The sequence below is a fragment of the Branchiostoma lanceolatum genome, chromosome 10 (assembly GCF_035083965.1).
Source record: "Branchiostoma lanceolatum isolate klBraLanc5 chromosome 10, klBraLanc5.hap2, whole genome shotgun sequence".
NCBI lineage: Eukaryota > Metazoa > Chordata > Leptocardii > Amphioxiformes > Branchiostomatidae > Branchiostoma > Branchiostoma lanceolatum.
Window position 1 is genome coordinate 8,018,784 of NC_089731.1, and position 23,252 is coordinate 8,042,035.

Here is a 23,252-nt window from a genome sequence, read left to right on the forward strand (position 1 = left end):
CATTTTTTGACCAAATGACCTGAAATTTGGTACAGAGGTAATGTAGGCAAAAACCAATGTACGTTCTTTTCCTTTTTTTGATATTGACCTTGAAAGTGATTTTATTGAGGTTTTTAGGCTATTTTTAGCATATCTTGGCCTCCTGCGCCCTTGTATTTCAACCGAATGACCTGAAATTTGCTGTATATGTGGCTTGAACAAATATTTAAAGGACTACATTCCCATTTTTGGCATACATATATTCAAAACGATTTATTTTGGGCTTTCTTGACAATATTTGCCACTTCTGTCACTTTCAATACTACATATGACCTACAGGTCATTGACCCCGAGTGCCTTGCACCTGGCCAAGCTTGAAGTTTGCTTACGAGGAGGAAAGACCGGACATAAACATTTAACGTGATTATCGGGAAAACACCATGTTCCCTTAAACTCAGTGGTTAAATTGCAGTTTAGGAAATTTTATAACAGAAAACAAGTTAAATCAATGATTTTGTGAATGTTTATTCTAGCATTAGTTATTCCAGATATTTTCAAACTCCAAATTCTTCAACACAACACGGGAGATCGTTTCTCCTCAGACTGGCGCGACACTCCTGTCAAAATTGATTGATGATCTCTCTCTGCCGCCGACTTCATACATGATCAAAGGCGGGTGGTAGGCGGTGCCTTCCTACATGTCCTACGTACGGGCGTATGGATCGTAGAATTCGGCAAAAAAGGAATGATTAGGCCAGTAGAGTCAGTCCCCGGTAAGGTCAATGATTCGCCCCTTTGCGCTAGCTTGTAACGTTAAATGAATGTACCCTCTGGTGGCCAAACTTCACTGACAAACTTTCTCCCTATTATCATCATGAGCTTGCGTTAGTCTGGTACTAGTGACTATTATGTGCCGGGAATGTTTATCTATCGCACGCCTTGGAAGGAAGTTCAACCATGATAAATGGTCGGCCGTTGCGAAAATTTGGAATCCCATGCTGTTGATTTTTGTGATTGAATCTGTAAGAAAATATATTTTCATGTTTTTGGGACGGACGCCGGGACGGGGTGAATTTTTTCTATCATTTTCGTCCCGTTAGTAATGCAAATCGAATCGTGTTGCACAAGAGGCAAAACACTGAAAACGTGGGTCTTGTGGAGTGTTTTGGAGCGGGAAAATGCCGGATATTAGCGGTGCCGAACAGTGTACATCGTCGCTCGCGGGTGACGCTCCGTCAAAACAAATCCGCTGGTGGTCTAGCGCGGCCACCGAAAATAGGCAGAAACACACAGGAGGACTTAGCACCTTCGTTTATGAGGGCAATTGTGAAAATCTTTTGTTACAAATTGTTCGAACATTGAAACATTTGGATAGATGGTTTGAAACTGTTCTAAATAAAGAGATTTTTGTGTAGTTACGTTCGAAATGTTTCCAACGTATGTGAAATGAGTTCAAACATGTTATAAGTTTCAATTCTAATTGTTTGAACACTTTAGAACTGTTGTGACTTAGACATTCTTTTAATCAAAATAGTTCAAACATATTACAAATATTATATTAAAACCCTCTCGGTGACTTTGAATTGACCCAAATATGTTGTTTTTGGTCATTTCCTTCGTCTCCTGTCAAATCTTCATATGTATACTATGGAAAACTTCATTCTTCCCTGGGGCTGATCTTTTTTAATTCAATTTTGAACTGGGTTGATTATGCGCAAGAGTGTAATTTTCAGCGGATATTTTTCGACTGGTTTACATGGAAATGGCACGGAATATCCCATTCTTGCAAGGGGAGGATTCTTTAATTATTTCTTTCAATTTTGAGCTGGAATGATTATGAAAAAGTCCATTCTTTAGCAGAAGTGTTAATCAATTAGTGGATATGGTTGTGGATTGGTCCATATTGTGTTGAGGTGCTACTGGAAGACTCAGTTTTGGACTGGGGTGATTCATTTTTTTAGTGCAAGTATTTTAGAATGGTCCATTGTTATTTTGGGAGAGTCCATTTTTTGCATGGCGAGGAGTATGGCTAAACATGCTGTATTTGCTCGCAAATGTTGCCTTTCTAGTTTCTTTTTCTTCTGCATTGGAGACTTGTTGCCAAAGAGTTTGGACACAACTTTAGGTTTTGGAGAGTGCGCCGCCTTGCGAGAAAGTTGTGGCGATGTTCTTGGGCTACTTTCTCTACTGAGCGCTCCCTTGTCTTTGGTCGGAGTCTGTAAGGAGGATATGGGTGCGATTTGCACACGCCGCTGGTCGTCTTCGGAATCGCTGCTACTGCATAGAGACTGGTTGACAAGGTCCATTCTTTTTCTGGCTTGCTTTGGCGACGGTTTATACGCGCTTAGCTTAGAGACTGCGTTTTCTTCTGAGCTCTCGCCATCTTGCTCAGTACCTGAGTCCGTGAAAAAGTCTGGATCTAGTTCGGAAGACGCGGTTAGTGCCTTCACCCACGACTGCACTTCGGCCTCATCCTCTGCACTGAACACTAACCCTGCGTCTTCGAAATTCTCGTAGGAAAGTTGGAACTGGAACTTTCCCATCCCCGATGTCGTCAAGCTGCGCGCTCTCTTGAGCGTGTCTTGTTGTTTTTCGTCATGCTCGTCGTCGTCATGATCGCTCGGCTCTGCGCGAACTTTTTCCGACTGAAACGTGAGAGCCTTGACGTCATAGCCTGGTAAAACGAGAACCTTGATGGCCTGTTCGGAGGATTCTTCTTCGAACATGCAGAACAACATGTCCGCCACCACGCACCAGTACCTGGTACCGTCAGTCTCGGAAAATAACCACCCCTGCTGGTCGGGTGACGTGAGGTCTGACAGCGCAACGGGATGACTTAGAACGGGCAACTCTGGACGAGTTTCTGACAAGGCAAGCTGCAGAGTGTGGCTGATGGACTCTCTTCTCCGGCCGCCTGTTTTCGGCGGAGACGATTTCCGCATGTCGACGGAGGTTGGGAACGAGTCGTGAGTCTCAGTCATGGCTGGAGTGCGACCTTTAGTCTTTTTCCCAGGTTCCTCAGGAATGCCCTCAAGACGACCTTCCCTCAAGCCTCTCAACTGGAAAATAAGAGCAGAAAAAGTTGAAGGCCTGTACAGAACTGGAAGAGGTCATTGACAGCTGCTTGAGGTACTCCAAGAATTAGCCACCTAGTCTTTCACATGGCGCGGAAAGCCCACACTTGAGAACACAGTACGGAATGTGTAGGACTGTAGACGTGAAATTTGAACCCGGCATGAACAACGATTCATCTATGCTAAAGTCAGCTCAATATGTGTTTATTTACAATCGTCAAAATTACAACAACATGGAATAAAAGGGGATGGTTGTTTTTACTGTAAACCCAACAGTGTAAGTTAATCAAACTTGAAAGTCTGATTAATATTTCTACGATTGACACGACATAGCTCAGTCGATTATGTTGTATTGAATCTAAAATCATAGATCGTTTGACACGACCGTAATTTTTAATCGGGAATTTTTTTTTTGTAGCCATGACATTCCAATGGTTAAGATGAATGTGGGTAGAGTTGGAAAACATGCATGTTCCCGAGGGAAGGTCCTTGACCGTTCAATCGTCCATGGGATACGCCTCATTTATCAGCCAAAAGTGCTCTCGTTGTGCTTGTGGACAATTTGTCAAACCGAGTCGCTCAACCGACTCAACACGATAGCCGCTACATCATCGTTGCATTTTTTTTCATGCATAAATCAGAATTAGCGAGGCAACACTCGTCGTACGACATGTTTTGTCGGGTTTTCAGTGGGACTATGGGAGAACCGACAATGGACAAGGACGTAGGGCAGTTATTTTTTGCCACACCCACGAATTATGTACAACACATCCACGACCGTCCCAAGAATGCCCTTAATATAAAAACCTGCCTTACGATAGACGTGACCTGACCCTTGAATTACTGACAAGATACCAACTTCTAATACTTTGCAGAAATGGATTTTTCCAAATCTATACCTTCACAACTGAACAATAAAATCAACATAACTCTCGATATGCGACAAACTAATTACAAATTTACACATTTTTTTGTATCATCCGTCATAACACATCACCATATTGGTATTAGACAGTGACTTTTCTTACAAACTTTACCGTAATTGTTTTGTATTGGTATAGAATAAGGATATTTGCTTGCGCACAGATATCAACCCTTAAGGCAATGTAATTCAAGTCATGTAAATTCAAGGCGTACTTAATATATTTCCTTGTATTTACTTACCAAATTGGTATATAAATAAGGCAACCTTTTTATGATACTAAACAAATGTACAATCAAATAACAAGGGTCTAATAAAAGATAATGGCATAGGGCAAGGCTAGAGAGCTGTCACTGTCATTCAGCGAGCAAAATATTAGACACGACATAGAGTCGAACAGTTTGCCGTTATCCGTATCTGACAGTATTAGCGACAATCACCAAACAAGGGTATTTCTCAATGATACAATACACATAGATGCTAGTTACCTGTAGTTTGAAGGGTCTATTAAAGTTCAGTAAGGCCCTGCGGCCCCAACACGCAGAGACGACCATGGCTGCACTGTGTAACGTCTCTCTGGGAACTGACTACCAGGTAAATGTACTTAACTACACGCCTTGGTCACGAAATGCCCGCTATAACCCCCACTTGGCCCAAAACTATTGATCCAAACGGCACAGAGGACCCACAAGTGGCATTCCGACCCTACAGGCTACATACGGGATATCCTGGATGGGGACAATTATGACGTCACCGAGGTGTGTTGGTTCGAAATCCAATATGGCCAACGCGCCGGTTCAAGTGCAGCCCAAACAGTGTGCAGTTGTGCGTGGGTAAATGTTGAGTTAAAGTTCACGGCTGATCGACTTTTGTGTGGCATTTACCGTCTGTCAACGGCAGATGGTTGGTTTGTTAACGAGACTAAGCGAGTTATACACAGGGGAATGGTATATCATAACACAGAGGAAAGTGTATGTACTAGCATCACATTTTGTGTGGATTCGTCCCATTTTTCTATAATTAGAAATCACATATAACGTTACATGAGTGTGTCTAGATAGGTGGTGGAGATTGTTTTGAACTAGGAAATACAATATTGTGTATGATTAATGGTTTCTGTTTCCAACCATAATGGAAAAGTCTTGTTGGCATAGGTTGCTTTCAGCAAATTATTGACTATATGCAATGCAACCATGTGAGAATGATATCTTTCACTTTCTTATGTGAATGCCTTTTTATTGAAAAGCATATAGACCGAGCTCAGTCTTAAGCGCGGTTTTTACTTTGTACCGACATGTTTACAGCAATATTTCCCTTTAGCGCAGCCTACAAAGCTTCTATTCATCACGTTATGTTCATCCGTGAAATAAGACTGCAGAATATGGTTGGAGTGTTAACTTGATTGTACTGCCGTTAAATCCTATTACTTCACAAGATTGAGCGCAAATCGACCAAGCAGGGCGTAACATTTCTTCCCCTTCTATGTTGATCGGCTTGACCTTTCTCGGCTGTTGTCTGGGGGTATTCTTTTTCCTCTAAATGACTGGTTATAGGACCAACTCAATGGCGCTTCTCAATGGGTATTTCACCATACTTAGCGACCCTTTTCTGTCAAGCGGAACCCTCTAGAATCCATGACCCAAGTTTTTCCATTGGTGAGATCCTTATTTGTGAACACTGCCCTGGTAAGCTTTTACTAAATCCTTTCAGACTACTTTGTACCGTGAGTTAGGGTCAGCGCTCGCAGAGAAAGAGACACAACAGCGGGACTAGTCTGTATTTAGGTTTCACAGAAAACGTGACGGGACTATTTTGTCAATGCTTTGGCACATACGCTCATGTACTAAAGCATGTTCTCAGAATTACCAAAACGAACAATGGTGCCACATATACCACAAATAAAAAGTAAATTGTCCGAGGTTAGTCTAAAAGTCCTTGTGTGATGCAATGTTGAAAAAGATTTTTATGGAATTGATTTTTACAATAAGACGATAAAGGCCCATTCAATATTTCGGAACATAACCTTTCTCTGAAAATGTGGATATAGTTTTTTTTAAATATTTGGGCTGCATTGGGCACATGATTTTAAAAAATAACACAACAAAGCTGTTTCTTAGACATTGGGATAACTACAAGAGAATACTTTATTTTCTAACTATCCTACCCCTATGCTTCCTTGTAATAATCAATGCCATGGTGTAAGCCCTTGTATCCCGTTACACATGAGTAAGATGCCATGGCCTATTTCCCACGCCTTCCCTACACCTTCGCCGTTACCTGTAACTTACACACCCTGCCCTACCCACAGAGCCGCATTGTCTCCTACCCTCCCGAATCTAAATAACATTACCTGCGGTATTCAACCCGTGATTCAATAAGAAATTGCAAAGGAGATCAGTTCCTGTGTGATACTAATGATCGCCTGCAATGTTCGAAACAGTGTTTGTGATACCCCTTCTTTGTTGACGACACGTACCGCCTTTGTCCGAGGCTATCCCTTGTGAGGACGGTGATTAAAGCACAGCAAGCGACAGGCACACATGTATGCAATTCTGGGTGTAGAAAGATTAAAGGTTTAAACGATACTTGGCAAATATCTGTAGTTATACCTTTCCGAAGTATCGTTGTCACCTTTCATGTCCATCGCTAACTATATCTATATGTTCTTCTCGGGTAAATAAGAAAAAAATGCACTTCCAATGATAAAGGGGTTTGAATGAATGAATGAAAGTCTTATTAAGAAAGGGGTAAACATAGTGAAAGCGGCATATACGTATACAGTGACAGCGGCGCATATTGTGAAATACGCTAGCGGTTCTGTTACTCGTATGTTTGTCCCCTACAAATATTTGTTGTTGTCAGAGAGACACTCCACAGCTGCGCGCACTCTACAAGAAAACCTGATTAAACAAATAACACAGACGAACACAACATACAGACCTGGTGCTAATACATCCAAAACGTCTTAGTGTTTTAATCCTCCCTCATCACACACCTTTGGTAACCTTAAGAAACTTAGGGCTTTCGTGAGAGATATTTTAGAAATATCATGGCGGATTGAACCGTTCGTGATAAACCTCGTATTTAACGTTTAAACGGTAGATATAACATAGGATGAAAACAGTCATATATACCTACATGACAAGAAGTATAAAAACGTCACTTTTCGTTCTACGAGACCCATGACAGCTATCGTTATCAAGTGTCATGATAAGCGCACGACCTCTATACGGAGAATTATTCAAGAAATAACAAAGATGCATTTGGTCAAGATTTGTACCTGGCTTTCCTTCTCCTGGCCACGCTTCACCCAGTCAGGTAAGAACCTTGACATACTGCTCGTGGAGTCGTGCTTCCTTACGAACATTTTCAGCAACAAGGGTCTGAAGAACTGTTACACCGGTAGAACTCGGACTGTTTATCCGTACAGCGAGGGGACCTCCGTGCCCCGTTACCCGGAGATATTTCCATGTGAATGGCCGGAATGGGGAAGGAATGGGCGTTCTTTGTGTCCCACAAGTGAACCCATGTCCAAACCTGCTGAGAGCCTAAACTCAACCGCAAGTCAACCGAACATGCGCACAAATCGCTAGAGGCAAGCGTGACATAAACAGTTTAAAGATGGTCCTCTAGGCGTGTAAACATGGCTAGTTGGATGGGGAAAACTGTGGATATATATGAAGTACAGTGATTTACCGGGGGAAGAGTACAATGGGACCTCATTATCTCTAAATATAGACTCAGTTCTCAGTGGCTTCGTTTATACCACAGTGTTTGTTGCCATACAGAAATGCATGTTTGACACCAGGGTGAGTGCGTGAGTGGACAACCGCATTTTTCGTGTGGAAAAAAACAACAACTCTACTTTGTCCGAGGCAATTTGCGCTCTATCAAAGGTCAAAGGGGATTGTTTCTGTAGTGGCAGGCTAAGAATGTGTAATTGGGACCTTGGCTAGTATTCAACAATTTGATTCAATATCAAGCCTAGTACATGGTTTCGAAGTTGGACGCGGGCAGCCCTGTCCTCTATCATCTGATCGTAACGATTTCACGAACTACACGATATAGATAAGACTAAAACGACATGATGACCGTGCATGCAGTAACTATCTTGCTCTTTTATCTACATTCATTGAGTAAAACTATGTTCTGTCCTGGGTACGAGAGGGTACAGCTTCAGTCACGTGGTATCCAGAACGAGTGCCCTGGCCAGCCCTGGCCTAGGTAATGTTTTCATTTTGAGGCCGCTGAGTAATTGGTACTCATGAACGTACTCTTAGATCACATACAAGGGCGCTTCCCACGCGGCTATATTTGCCAGATGTGTGCTTAGAAAATATAAACACTTTATGGGGAGTGGTTTCTTCCCGGAGTTGGCGTAGTTTCCCTTCCCTAGCGATGCAATGACGCAGCCAGGTAGCGTTGACAAGGTTCTCAGATACCATTTCGTTCCTCTTGTGTTCGTGACTCGAAACACAAACGAAACCTAAAATGAAATCTCTAGTGTAAAGCAAAGTTGAAACTTCTCACCTTCTTCTTCTCACCCTGACGCCTGAAAGTTGAAACTGTCCGTCGTTATTCCACAATATACCTCACTTGGATGTGGCTATTTATTAGCTCAGATCAAAAGAAAGAACGCCTTGATTGCCAATAGACCCCCCCCCCCCAACACACACATACACACAATGGTTCAGACCGTACCGTAGCCCGTTTCTTAAGTTTTTTTTCTACACATTAAATCAGTACATAACCGGTACTAGGTGATTGAAGAAAGTATGATACATGTACTATCAATAATCACGCTGATCAATCGTATAATCTAACAGTAACTGTAATAGTAGGTTCTCTTGAATATGTACAGGTATCATAACTGAAACCTTATCTATAACCTAACCTACTGCATACATAACACGCACCTGTCTGGCCATGACGTATCTTGAAGACAGACGCCATCGAAAGTTAGGCACGGGGAAGACTTTCGAGCACATCACTGGTTTCTGTATCCGTACTCCACAACAGGTTAAATAGGGCAACTATTTCTGTGTTCTTCCGTGAGCTATCCTAGGATTAAAACTCGACTGAAACGCGTTCGACCACTTCGTGTAACAGTCCATCGATCAGTAGGATTAATTGCTATCTTTTCCCCAGCGACTAGCTGAGACAAAAGGCCTAATCATTTGGAGACCCTATCATTTAGAGACTGTGTGAGAACATAGACGAGCATGGACTGTAACTGTATCATATAATGCCATGTCGCAACATGGACCGTACTGTTTGAATTCCTCATTTGTACAAATTATAACAAAGGTCATACGAAGGAACCCTACCTAACGGATAACTTAGAAAGCTCATCTTTGTAACGAAGGCAATTCGTCATCAAATGCCATCGGCGAGTAAATCTATGTCATGAATGACAATGGCAGACATTAGGGCTTTCATGAATAATTATCAAGTAGAGATAAACCTCGTCATCTCAGATGGATTGAGTTGTTGCTTGACTCAATCACGCTTCTATGATTCTATTATAACCAGCCGCCTCCCACTGGTCATAGGCCCCGGGAGGAGAGTGGTGACTCCATAGAAGCAAAGCGCAAAGTGAACACTGTTTCGTCTGTACAAGCACACAGCATCTATGTACATGTGTGTAGCAAAGCAAAGGGCATAAAACGCTCATCATCTAATCTAATGTAATCATCACATAATCTTATCTAATCTAGTCTCATCTGACGATTCCTTTGAATCTTGATGAGGAACAGATAGACAAAGGAGCAAGGCTATGAGAGAACCAACAGTCGTCAAGAATGTACGATAACCGTTTCCTTCACATGGCAGCTGGCTTCTGTAAGGCGTCTGTCCCAAGAACGCTCCCGATTCGCTTTCATTAACCACTGTGTCCTACAATGAAAATGTAGCCGGGGCCTGATATCCAAGCAGATCTAACGGTGGCAAAGACCGTATCCAAGGGTGGCTATAAAAACTCCTTTTGCCAGCTGGATACAGTCTTTGCCACCGTTAGATCTGCTTGGAGATTAGCCGGGGCCATAGCCGAACTCTGCGCAAAATACACACCTGCCATCCCCTCCCTTGTGATAGAGTGTACTGTTTCACCGAGTGACGCAATACTAGCGGAACTGATGTGTCGTAAATGGGGCAAACATCCCGCTGTCTATACGTGGCCAACCTGTGGTTTTAACTGTAACGTGAGACGGAAGTTAGGGAGGGACTAGACTGGAAACCACAACTTCTGGTATGAAAGAAGAACGTTGTGTGTGGTAAAGGCGATGTTTGTTTGCGAATTTTGCTGCACGCTACGTAACTTCTGCCAAACTGTGTTGGGTTCGCCAGTGTTACTCGTTTGACGTCAGGTAAATGTAGTTCTTTTCTTGCTTCAATGCACATGGTTCGCATAACAAAGGAACTTTTTACGAGAAAAATGCAGCTATTTGTTGGGACATGACCTACTCCTGACCAATGACATTATAATGTCCTTGTTCTGACAGAGTAGGTATGAGCTAAAAAGGCTGAACCTTAACTCAAACGAATGGAATAACTCTTATCAGACTATTGTTACTTGAAATAAAGCTATCAATGGCTTTATAAACCAAAGCTTAAATGCATAAAGGTATACATGAAAGTCATAAAAAGACGTACTGTACAAGTTGTTGCATAAACAACGAAACAAAACAATGGCATACAGAATTCTTGTCATACTGTTTTTGACCCCACCCCACAAATCCTTTGATCTTTATTTGCTGATAGTGTTTAGGCTGGGGTTAGCGAGAACAAGGCGAAAGGTTATCTCTGTGAGTCATGGCCATGAAATGCAGCTGGTGGGACCGCGAGCAAGTCATCCGATCACTTCTTAAGACACGTACGGCCACATTCGTCGTAAGCCGTCGTACGTACAATCCGAGCAGAGGTTGGTGGGGGAAGATCCAGCATAATGGTGGGGAGAGCGGACAAAAAACGGGGCATAGGATAGAAAGGTCACGATCTTCCCCCACCAACCTCTGCTTAGAGAGTAGTCGTACGACTGTTGCAGTCGTGTGGATTTGCAGTCGTACGATTTTAAAGTAGGCCGTGACAGAACCAACCGCCGACAAGCGCGGATCTAGGGCAGACGTTTCTGTAACAAGACGGCTGAATTGAGTACGACAGACGCAGGACTATCCCAAGAATGCCCTCAGTTTGCGATCGTACGACGATCGTACGACGGATGTGACCAGGCACTTACGTACGACAATCATCAGTATAACGAAGACAAATCATCGGTAATCATCGTACCTATTCCGAGCGGGAATGTTCGCCGTACGTTGCCGAATGTGAAAACATAACCATCGTTGCTTAAGCTTGACGCTTGCGTGATTACGATGGGGGCAGGGGTGTGCAAGCTTCATAACCTGAACGTTGTTCATTAGAGACTGGCGCTAGTGCGAATCGAGCCAAGACTAAGACCTATAAGTATGCTGCGTAGCGTTCAACCATATGTTGTACCTTTGTGCATGTGGTGACTAGGTTGTCGTGGGAGTGAGAAGCCTTTTTAATTAGTTCGCTCTTTAGCATATATCAGAGTTACTGGAATGTTGACAAAACAAACGGCGGTAATAGCTGGCACTGGATGACCTTTTATCCAAGAGAAGCGGAATGTGATAGCTGTTTCATTCAGTAGCATTTTCAATAGTTTCGGCGCAGGAGGGGGGCATGCGTACGTGAACTTTATGAACTCCAATAGAAAATAAATACACCTATATCCAGTTTGCATGGTATAAACAACAATGGTTGAAATTCTCGTATTTCATAGCGGACTTCCTAAATCTATGATGTTATGTGTACACTGCAATTGGACCTTCCTCCATGCAACAGAAAAGGGGAAGTACGTTATTCCTGTACTCGTAGATGTAGGCCATAACTGGTCTTATAGAACCTGAAATCAAACTTATTGGTATCTGGATTCTGTATACAGTTTTCAGTATCGGGCAGCCTGTTATATACCAAACAATGATCAGAGTTTCCAAGGACATTATATGGGATTTTCTTCGGGCTGGGAAAGATGGTAGTAACTACTGGGAGAGAAGTTACCCAGAAGAGTAGTTTGAGTTCCTAAATCAGTCTCATTTTGGTCAAGTTTGCAATTTTCTCAGCTCGCGGGGAAGTCTACTGAAGACTAGCTACAACATTTTAATTGCTGTAATACGGTAAACATGTTAAGTACTGTATACTGTCCCTGGTCACAAAAGAAAGAGTACATTTCTCAAGTACGTACGGTACATCAAGATAAGAAAACGCTGTACCTGGATATCAACGGTTGTACACGCAGTTCAGGTGACCCGTAGACTTCCAGTCACAGTCTGACGAAGTCTTCAAGTTGACTGTCTCAGTACATACCTGCAGACCGAAAGGTTTACATATTTATGATCCCTTAAACCACATGACGTAAACGGGATTTTATCTCCTATTTGGAATGAAAGAAAGCTTTTAGAGGTTAGTTGTGACAGGAACTGTTCGCACTGTTCAGCCGGATATTACCGGATGTACCAGAATGGCGCTTCCTGTCGCTGACCTTAATACAGTTATTGCACCTGTGTCATGTGGGCGAAACCACTGGTAGGAGGAGGGGGTGTTGTCACACCTGTAAAGAAAACCCCAATTGAAAGCAAAAGTGATGGCAGACTGACTGAATATCTTTTAATAACAGTGCCACGAAGCGTTGATTTTTTAACAAATTCAGGTCGTCATTGTGATATTCTATACCACTAGGTCCTAATGAATGAAATCGGTAAAAAAATTGTACCTTTTAAGAATCCACATGTATCAATTTCCAAGCAATTCTAATTGGCTTAATCTTGCACGCCTTATAATTTCCAATACATCATTCTTTATTTATTCCTCTATTCCTAAAATAGAAATGTCACACCAAACATTTTACTAGTGGCCTATAGTTTCCGAATAAAAAAAGCGAAAACACGTGAATAAAACTAAGCGTACATCTTACATCTGCTTGGAGATGGGAATCTACAGGTTAAAAGTTATACCAAATCTGAAGGAAAGGTATCATTGGATCGTAAAGGTAGCCCCCAAGGGGATGCTATGTCTGTCTTGTTGTACAGCACGTTACAGCTGTACGGCCTGTCCCTGTTTATGGTTCTCGCCAGAGGGTTTTAGTATTTACCCACTCTAACCCGGGCGTCACAGCGTTTGTTGGGACAAATCAAGACAAACAGAGTACCTAAAGGGCAAACAGTTACCAGCCGCCTAGAGTTGCCGGGCAGTAATGGCGGCCTAAGAACAACCACGAAACATGACGTTTAGTTGACTCGGGCTTTGTTCGGCAATATTCGTGATTTATGGCCGAAATGTAGCGTTTTTAAGGGCATAGTTTACTGGCGATTAATTTTACTACCTGGTGGCCTGGTTCCTGTGGATTGTACTGATAAAACACAGACTGTAGATGTCTTAGATAGTTTTAAACGGCAACAAGTTGCTAATTATTGTTATTCTGGGACCCAGTGGGAATCAGACTGGTATTTGAACGCAATATATCTTTGAAACGAGGTACAACTACAAGTGATAGGAAGAAAGACTTAGATTCTAGAGTGTGAAGCCCAATCCATGAGAAAATTTTAACGCAATTTTCCAAAATCCAACAAAGAATGCTTACGTTATGTTGAAACATGTTAGTGTATTCTACTCAAGCTACAACTGGTGGTCTGATAAGTAGTTAAAGATTGCCCATGTTAGGGGCGCTTTAAGTCATAGATTATACATTAAGATATCGACTACAGGCGAATAAACACGTTAAACAGGTCTACTGAGAAATCTAACTCACCTCACGTTCGGCTGAAGAAATGGCCTGTATAAAGTATAGGTTGACTTCTGTAGGTAGTAGGTACTGAGACTTTTTAGTAGATACAACGTTACGATGCACGAATTTGTGAACTGACTATACATACATGGTGATCTAATACGACAAGATTAGAACATGTACATGTTTGTAGGCCATGTAGACAAGCTACATAACAAGTGTATATACAAAACTACGGTACAACAAGTACACTGACTGCAAACGTACCTTATGCGAAGCCAACGTCCAGTGTCTTTGACACTTCTACACACACTAGTTAGCTACCGACGCTGAGTTGTGAACAGTGTGGACTCAAAAAGGCACGCCGCGAAGCACGTCCTCGCAAACTTGTGATCACCGGTAAGACTACAATGTTTGCCGAGTTTCCCGTCCAGCTCTTAGGTAGGACAAAGGTCAGATTGTTCAATCTCAGAAGTTACATCAATCCTTGTCACGTCGTTGGCCCCGAGGAACGGAGACCATGGCACAAGGCATGGGAGGAGGGGGGATTTATGTCATATCAAAATTATGACAATAAATGTATGACTCGACAATTGCATAAGATAAAACGTATCATCATCATCAGTATAGAATGTAACTTTTGCTACTTCACAGCAATTCTAAGTCACTGAAATGACTTTGAAGTGCGGAATGAGACTAGTACTATATACTCAACACTTAAGACAGTTTCTTATGTACTGTACTGTATATACGTAATAAATTATGCCATGTACAATATGTCCAATATTACATGTTTGTGTGTGTGTGTGTGTGTGTGTGTGTGTGTGCGCGTTCCTCCCTGTTATTTTCTTCTTTGACATCTTAAGGCTTTGTAGCGACCTTTCTGTTTTCTTAAGGTACAAAGTATAAATGCGTATTAAGTAGAACAAAGAAAAGACAGACTTTATGACTGTATCAATTCTTATATTTCTTTCCATCTATACTTGTACCAATAGTCGCTATTGCGATTGCTGTCAACATGGTCAAACTTGACTTGTATCACGTATCCACACACACACCGCATTACGACCAACTTCAGAGGTAACGTTGGTGAACTTTGTTGATAAGTCCGCAGGGGGTCTTATAAAGACTCCGGTGCCAGTCCCGAAATGTAGAGATAAGATGAGCATGATAAAGCACGCACACTTTACAGCTAACTGTTACCCCTGCCTGATTTCAGGAAAATGGTTTGATCGAAACAAACTGACAGTACTAGTTAGATCCACAGGGCCATACTACTTCTCACATGGGGAGGTACCAGACGAAAAATACAAATCCCTGCACGGATCTCTCCCGAAATGTAACTAGCTCTATCTACTGTCCCTCCATTTTTCCTTACAATGAATGGAACATATAGATGGAATGTATTTCATATATACACATTCTTCTAGTTTTGTCAGTTCTGTATGCTATGATATAGATACCTTGATCATGAGTTATTGCCTTTAAAAGTATCAGCAACATATCTTTATTGGCAATGGTAAACTGAGACACACAAAGTACAACTAATATTTATCATTATGCCTACTAGTATCTTAGGGTCACACCTTTGACAACACTAGGGGAGGTTTCCAACATCAATATATGTACTTTAACATTCCCGGCATACCTGAGCGGCCACTTCAAACTGTTTACATGACGTCAGAAGATTGACAGGAGGGCAAAGTACGTCAGAACGTCTCCTCGCGGATGTATGTTGTCACTATGGCAACAATCGAACCGATAAAGAAGCTGTGTATTTTACTAGAAAGGCAACATTTGCGAGCAAATACAGCATGTTTAGCCATACTCCTCGCCATGCAAAAAATGGACTCTCCCAAAATAACAATGGACCATTCTAAAATACTTGCACTAAAAAAATGAATCACCCCAGTCCAAAACTGAGTCTTCCAGTAGCACCTCAACACAATATGGACCAATCCACAACCATATCCACTAATTGATTAACACTTCTGCTAAAGAATGGACTTTTTCATAATCATTCCAGCTCAAAATTGAAAGAAATAATTAAAGAATCCTCCCCTTGCAAGAATGGGATATTCCGTGCCATTTCCATGTAAACCAGTCGAAAAATATCCGCTGAAAATTACACTCTTGCGCATAATCAACCCAGTTCAAAATTGAATTAAAAAAGATCAGCCCCAGGGAAGAATGAAGTTTTCCATAGTATACATATGAAGATTTGACAGGAGACGAAGGAAATGACCAAAAACAACATATTTGGGTCAATTCAAAGTCACCGAGAGGGTTTTAATATAATATTTGTAATATGTTTGAACTATTTTGATTAAAAGAATGTCTAAGTCACAACAGTTCTAAAGTGTTCAAACAATTAGAATTGAAACTTATAACATGTTTGAACTCATTTCACATACGTTGGAAACATTTCGAACGTAACTACACAAAAATCTCTTTATTTAGAACAGTTTCAAACCATCTATCCAAATGTTTCAATGTTCGAACAATTTGTAACAAAAGATTTTCACAATTGCCCTCATAAACGAAGGTGCTAAGTCCTCCTGTGTGTTTCTGCCTATTTTCGGTGGCCGCGCTAGACCACCAGCGGATTTGTTTTGACGGAGCGTCACCCGCGAGCGACGATGTACACTGTTCGGCACCGCTAATATCCGGCATTTTCCCGCTCCAAAACACTCCACAAGACCCACGTTTTCAGTGTTTTGCCTCTTGTGCAACACGATTCGATTTGCATTACTAACGGGACGAAAATGATAGAAAAAATTCACCCCGTCCCGGCGTCCGTCCCAAAAACATGAAAATATATTTTCTTACAGATTCAATCACAAAAATCAACAGCATGGGATTCCAAATTTTCGCAACGGCCGACCATTTATCATGGTTGAACTTCCTTCCAAGGCGTGCGATAGATAAACATTCCCGGCACATAATAGTCACTAGTACCAGACTAACGCAAGCTCATGATGATAATAGGGAGAAAGTTTGTCAGTGAAGTTTGGCCACCAGAGGGTACATTCATTTAACGTTACAAGCTAGCGCAAAGGGGCGAATCATTGACCTTACCGGGGACTGACTCTACTGGCCTAATCATTCCTTTTTTGCCGAATTCTACGATCCATACGCCCGTACGTAGGACATGTAGGAAGGCACCGCCTACCACCCGCCTTTGATCATGTATGAAGTCGGCGGCAGAGAGAGATCATCAATCAATTTTGACAGGAGTGTCGCGCCAGTCTGAGGAGAAACGATCTCCCGTGTTGTGTTGAAGAATTTGGAGTTTGAAAATATCTGGAATAACTAATGCTAGAATAAACATTCACAAAATCATTGATTTAACTTGTTTTCTGTTATAAAATTTCCTAAACTGCAATTTAACCACTGAGTTTAAGGGAACATGGTGTTTTCCCGATAATCACGTTAAATGTTTATGTCCGGTCTTTCCTCCTCGTAAGCAAACTTCAAGCTTGGCCAGGTGCAAGGCACTCGGGGTCAATGACCTGTAGGTCATATGTAGTATTGAAAGTGACAGAAGTGGCAAATATTGTCAAGAAAGCCCAAAATAAATCGTTTTGAATATATGTATGCCAAAAATGGGAATGTAGTCCTTTAAATATTTGTTCAAGCCACATATACAGCAAATTTCAGGTCATTCGGTTGAAATACAAGGGCGCAGGAGGCCAAGATATGCTAAAAATAGCCTAAAAACCTCAATAAAATCACTTTCAAGGTCAATATCAAAAAAAGGAAAAGAACGTACATTGGTTTTTGCCTACATTACCTCTGTACCAAATTTCAGGTCATTTGGTCAAAAAATGACAGAGATGAATCGATTTGAAGATTTGACAGGAGAAGAAACATGAGAGAAAACAATATGTTGAGCCATACTTATGGCTAAACATAATAAGCTATGAATGCTTCTTGGGGTATTTTTATAAGACAAATAGAAAATCCCTCTAGAGGTATTTCTCATATTCAAATGCTAACTAATGCTCAGTGACGGTCCCATTTCCAATCCTGAGCCCAGCCGGGCTGTTTGCGAAAACGACAAACAAAAAATGTATATCAAGAAAATACACAATATATGGTTAGGACGTCATTTTTTACACTTTGTGTCTTTTGATGTCTTTTACATCGGATTGGAAATGGGACCGTAGCATTATATGTACACAGGTCTTTACAGAACAACAATTCAAGTCTGTTGTGATATACGAAGACGGAACTATCAAGAATATCCAAACAATCTAATTACTAAACGGGCCGTAACTAACATGTTTTGTACAAAATCGATAACAAACAAATAAATCGATTTTGATGAAACTTCAAAGATAGCCTAAAACCACTGAGAAGATAAATGAACACTTAGAACATATCTTTCTTTGAAAAAAAAAGCCATTACGATAGGATTTCAGGAATGTTCTGGCGATTCCAATTCATTATTGCAATTCTTACATTTGGCTTTTTGACTCCTTCACGTGCACACTCGAGAAGAAGTCACAATTCACTGATACAGTGCTTGTATTGAAGCATTAATTCAGAATACTGCACCCAAGTTATATTTCTTTCAATTTTTGTCAGGCTTGCTTCCCTTGGTCGCTGAGCCCCTGTAGAAGAATCCCCTCCATCTTTTCTTGAAGAATATAAAAGAGCGAGAGTGTGCTAGGAAAAATCATCAGTCTGGCCCCTAAGCCTTGCCAAAGTCTTAATATTCCTCCTTCCCGTAACAGTGACTTTGCGAAGAAGATAGCGCCCCGCTGCGAGTTTGGGCCGCACTGCACAGCAGCCTGAATACGTGTCTTGACTGCATCCATAGGAGTCGCTGCAGTACAGCTGATACTGCCTGTAAGGAAAAAATTCAGTGTTACAGAAATCTATCTAAAGAAAAGTGCATGTGGCACAAAACATAGCCTTTACGCATCTCATGATGCCTCATTTATTGGGACCGAATCTGTAGAAGCGACACCTAAAGGACGTCTATAGCCGCAGTGCATAATGAACTACTTACAGATGCGGTCCCACTAAGTAAGTATCTACATGTGTATAGTGAATAGTGAACCAGTCAGAATTTCTCTGAGGAAGGTGACAGACGGTCCTCGAAATTTCGATGGAATCAAACACTTGGTTGTATAAAAAGAGTCTTTTTATTTGACGAAACATTCAATTTGATAAAGTCTTGCCCAAAAGAAAGTAACCTACTCTTGACAACGTTTAAAGCCATTATGGACAAACTTTCGCGATATAAATTTGAGGGATTTTGTTACGATGTAAAGAGTATTCAAGCACCTGCTACAAATCCTATCTGGAAGCGTTTGTGATCAGGACAGCGGTGACCATGTTGGGTCTCATACCGGCGTACTCCGGCCTCCCGCCCCACGAAGAACAGCGCGTTGAATGTGAGATCACGGACCAGCGCGGGTGCGAAACCCCTGTACATGCCTGAGGAGATTTTTAGAAAGGACAGGGCGTCATTTGATGAGGATGTTGAAGTCTGCATGCAAGATAATCTAGATTTGAGTTCGGCGATCACCGTCAAACTGCATTGAAATTTGATGCAAACTAAATGAATGTTAAGTTGTTTTTGAAAGCATTCAAAGTCGTAGATCAAATTGGAATCAGCAAATGCGAGAACATTTTTTCGAGCTAATGTTTTCCTTACACATCGGATAGCACTTTGTCAAATTTCACTTATAACTGCTTGGATACACCATCACCAACTTTACTTCTTCACCTAAGATACATAAAAGTGGACCTTTTGTTATGTTCATATAACCTGTGGTCTTCCAGACATCTCTGACTCGGTGGCCGTGAACTTGCGCCCGGACCATGAGAAGCTCGGTCGGAGATGCCACAACTGCAGTACCCACACCAGCCGCTAGCCCTCCTAAGATCCAGATCCCCAAGGACTGTTCCCCTCGCAAGTCCGTCAGGAATTTGGTCGTCACGAACCAACCTTGCATCTTCAACATTCTCTCTGGCATGACACCCAGGGAACGAGATACTACACCTGGGAACGAGACAGTATAATCCCTCGTGCTCATGATCGATGCACTTCAATTTGTCACCCATTTCTCCATATTGCCCTAAAAACCTTTAAGTACTCAGTGTCTTATTGTTGTATGATTTTATGAATATCATCCGTGTGCGCATCGATTTTCGACGGTTAAGAGAGAAAGAAACATGATTTGAGACAAGTCTGAGGCAAATTGCAGATTTAGGACATAATTTTGGCTTGGCATGCATCGATGTCGGGCAAGGTGGGTTCGCTGATCACTCTGGTTTTCAATTAAATTTCAAAATGTTGGCATCCTTTTATTTCGCGATCGCATCCTTTTTCTGTGTCCAGAGGATGTCATCCATTAGCTCAGTGAAGCCTCATTTCGGCCATCTGATGACACTACGAAAGACTGATGATAAATATTTAAAGTTCCTTTTGTGAACACCTTCTATAACTGTCTGAATCAGCAGAACAAATAACTTGGGTATTTTACTGCTACATGGCAGCCACAATGCAATTACTGTATTCTAATGGCCTACTTTGGCGAGAGTGGCAGACAGGTCAAACCAGTCGGTTGCATCATCGATATATGTGCGTCTGGGTCATTGACCGAGAGTGACCTCAGTGACTCAGCCCAATTTCTTTTATTTCGTATACAAGTAAGTAGAAACTTTAACTAACCAGCCTAAAACCGTGTAATTATACGTATGCTGTCCATATCCCAAATGAAATCTACATTGCTTTGAAAAGGAAATGTGCAATTTCTTCAAGACTCAGTAAGAGCAAACTGACCTCCTTGGTCGTTTACAAACTATGACTTATGACCTACATTTTGAAAACTGTCGCACCTGCTATTTTTTCCCCTCAATATTGGTTCTGTTTTCATATCTCTTACAACAGGCAACAGCAGCCCAGACGACGTACATAGTTTATATATGATATCAATATATGTTCAATGTTGTTGTAGACTCGGTATAAATAGCAACATGTCGTAAAAGCTGAACACACAGCAACTAATTCAGAAAACAACATACCTCGGTAGAGAAATCCTACAGGACTGCTGACAGTTCGGCCTAGGAAGTCCTTCCACGAGAAATTCGGGGTCTGTATGAAGGTCTTCAGCGTGAATAATGGGTGGTGTACAACCTGCGTCACTCCGCCGGCCGCCATGCTGACACCAGCGCTGTAGAGCTGCCAGTTCTTCGGGAGATAGTCCGCCCTCCCCCGTGCAGCTCCAGGCGAAATCGGCGGCGCCGATGGACGTGTGCTGCCCAACCTGGCTTCGGCCTGAGTCCCCATGGTTGTCATATAGTTCACGCAGTGCCAGCCTTATGATTCAGGAACATCCTATGTCATAGTCGAACGGTTTGAAACGATCAATGGAACATCTTTAGTCCGTGGCCGACCCCTGACCTCAATGACCCACTTGTACAGCACTACATGACAACTGATCATGACGTGTTTGTACGTGTAAATTATTATATCAGCCTCACCGTAAAACAGATAATAGCAATACTGCGATGAAACAGGTTGCATTATTCCATGCAGTAACAGCAACGGTTTGCTATGGGACACGGGAAGACAATTTCTTTGGGCCTTTTTGACCGAGTTTCCGTATTTTGCATGATAAAACCAGACACACAGCCAGAGGGGAGGCCATTGTTGTCACTATCGATCAGAAGCGTCTCAGTCAAACAAAACACAACTTTTCGGACGTGTGAAAATGTTCGGTTCTGAAGTGAAAAATTACAGTAACTGCGTCTGCTAATTGCTACAATATAGTCATTGCACACTTGTGTCAAATCTTGTGTAGCATGTGATTTAATTATGTGTAGTTATAACAGTTGTTACTTATCTCCAATAAAGTTTTAAGATTTATAACAATTCAAATATCTTCAAATATACGATTACACAGTTGTCAAAATGAGCTTTACGCTTCTTGAATCATCTGAACTCTTGAGTAATGTTATACAACTTCGACGGTTGTTCACATCTAGAAAAGAGTAGCAATGTCAACAAGATGTTACTGTTACGGTACGTTTTGTTTTAGATGAATGACATAAGGGCGTTTACATATACATAGGCCATCTGATTATAACATGAGAAACAATTTACATTTGGTACATCATTGATGACTGTCTAAATCAAGCTTTACGGTTATTCAAAACAGTGGCATTCTATGCAAACCATAATATACGTCTAGGTGGTGTTCTTTATTGTTTTATATTCAATTTGACACTATAGCTACCCTTTAAAAGTTCAGATCTCGAAGTATTTTCTGTGTGCATGTTAGTTACAGTGATATTCAATTATAATTTAAGAGTTATATTTTCACACAGAAGTCAAAGTAGTACAAAAGTCAAACAAAGTGTAAAGGCCAACTCTCTTGTCCTCGACAAAGCTTAAGTGCCATCTCGCAAGTTAGCAGTCCTTGAAAATATAGAAATGTGCTTTCAACTTATTTGAATCTGCCTCAGTCTACAAATAGCTGTCAATCACGATATGACCCAGACTAAAGTAATAATATGTTAGAATAATTTGAAAAGCATTCACTGCATTGTGTAAGGCTTTACAGATCTCCTTTTCCAGGGTGTCCTTTGTTCGCTCATCTGGCCTTGATACCTTTTACAGATATAACGTTGTTCAGCATTGCACCTCCCGTGAATCCACTGTCCGTCGCCAGGAATTCGCGCATGCGTTAAGCTACGACGAACCTGTTGAAGATGTAAACACAACAAAGATCATACAATCAGGTAATTATTATAATAATTACACCTACTTTTGGCAGTTGTATTTATTAAGATACTTCAGCTTAGATGACCGGGAATAAGGACCATGGGTTCTCCTATAAAAACTGTCTTCTGGATGGTAATTGACTCTAAATATCCTCTGCAGGGGATCTATTCCCGCCTGGTTTCAGGACCAACGGTATGATATTACAGCAGACGATGGGAAGTACTTTGCATACTAACTGACCCATCAAGTTTCGAAAACTCATTGTTTTTTCTCCACTAGTTTTCCACGAAAACATCATTAGGTGAAGAAATGTTACTCAGATAGTAGCAGCAAACTCTCATATAATAGTCATATTTGTCTTTAATGAATAATCACTAAAGCCAGGACCATCCACATTTGTTCTCAAATAAGAGTTTAGGCAGTATAAGGGCCTTCATTTTCAAATTTGAACTGACTTTCTGCAAAGACCAGCCCCTGTAAAACTTGCAAAACATCGTCACCGGTACTCTGGACTAAAGCTATGAATGTGGTCCATTTTCTGCATTGTAGCTACAGCTTGGTTTCATTTGATGAAATGATCCTATTTACATACCATCATCTTGATTTCCTGCCATCACATGCTTTCAACAAACGTAATGAATCGATAACGTTTGCTTTACTAACTTAAAGCTACTTTATCTTCTTCGTCACTTAAATCAAGCAACACTCACCATGCTGAGCATACTGATACAA

The 23,252-nt window shown here is 41.5% G+C and overlaps 2 protein-coding genes across 5 annotated transcripts; both read right to left on the reverse strand.

Annotated features, from left to right (window-relative positions):
• Positions 1-445: 445 nt before the first annotated feature.
• Positions 446-14,223, reverse strand: LOC136442883 (uncharacterized). 3 transcript variants are annotated; one of them, XM_066439895.1, is made up of 3 exons: positions 14,045-14,223; positions 12,267-12,360; positions 446-3,038 (listed from the first exon to the last, which is right to left on the reverse strand). In XM_066439895.1, exon 3 carries the CDS (start codon positions 2,958-2,960, stop codon positions 1,929-1,931), a length of 1,032 nt encoding a protein of 343 aa, XP_066295992.1. In that variant the 5' UTR covers positions 2,961-3,038; positions 12,267-12,360; positions 14,045-14,223; the 3' UTR covers positions 446-1,928. The 3 variants fall into 3 exon arrangements, with proteins under 3 accessions (XP_066295992.1, XP_066295990.1, XP_066295991.1); XM_066439893.1 differs by lacking the exons at positions 12,267-12,360; positions 14,045-14,223 and adding an exon at positions 7,256-7,684; XM_066439894.1 differs by lacking the exons at positions 12,267-12,360; positions 14,045-14,223 and adding an exon at positions 4,464-4,874.
• A 3,469-nt stretch (positions 14,224-17,692) lies between these two features.
• Positions 17,693-21,369, reverse strand: LOC136442887 (electrogenic aspartate/glutamate antiporter SLC25A13, mitochondrial-like). Of its 2 annotated transcripts, none has more exons than XM_066439901.1 (4): positions 20,819-21,369; positions 19,560-19,793; positions 19,073-19,225; positions 17,693-18,629 (listed from the first exon to the last, which is right to left on the reverse strand). In XM_066439901.1, exons 1-4 carry the CDS (start codon positions 21,090-21,092, stop codon positions 18,364-18,366), a joined length of 927 nt encoding a protein of 308 aa, XP_066295998.1. In that variant the 5' UTR covers positions 21,093-21,369; the 3' UTR covers positions 17,693-18,363. The 2 variants fall into 2 exon arrangements, with proteins under 2 accessions (XP_066295998.1, XP_066295997.1); XM_066439900.1 differs by having other exon boundaries at positions 19,539-19,793; positions 20,819-21,368.
• Between the last annotated feature and the right edge of the window lie 1,883 nt (positions 21,370-23,252).

Coding starts and splice junctions, on each gene's coding strand:
- LOC136442883 (XM_066439893.1), bottom strand. CDS start 7,342: ATGTTCGTAAGGAAGCACGACTCCACGAGCAGTATGTCAAGGTTCTTA. Junction 3,039..7,255: donor GCCAGGAGAAGGAAAGCCAG/GTACAAATCTTG, acceptor CTTATTTTCCAG/TTGAGAGGCTTGAGGGAAGG.
- LOC136442887 (XM_066439900.1), bottom strand. CDS start 21,092: ATGACAACCATGGGGACTCAGGCCGAAGCCAGGTTGGGCAGCACACGT. Junction 19,794..20,818: donor TGTAGGATTTCTCTACCGAG/GTATGTTGTTTT, acceptor TCTCGTTCCCAG/GTGTAGTATCTCGTTCCCTG. Junction 18,630..19,072: donor CCAGATAGGATTTGTAGCAG/GTGCTTGAATAC, acceptor TTTTCCTTACAG/GCAGTATCAGCTGTACTGCA.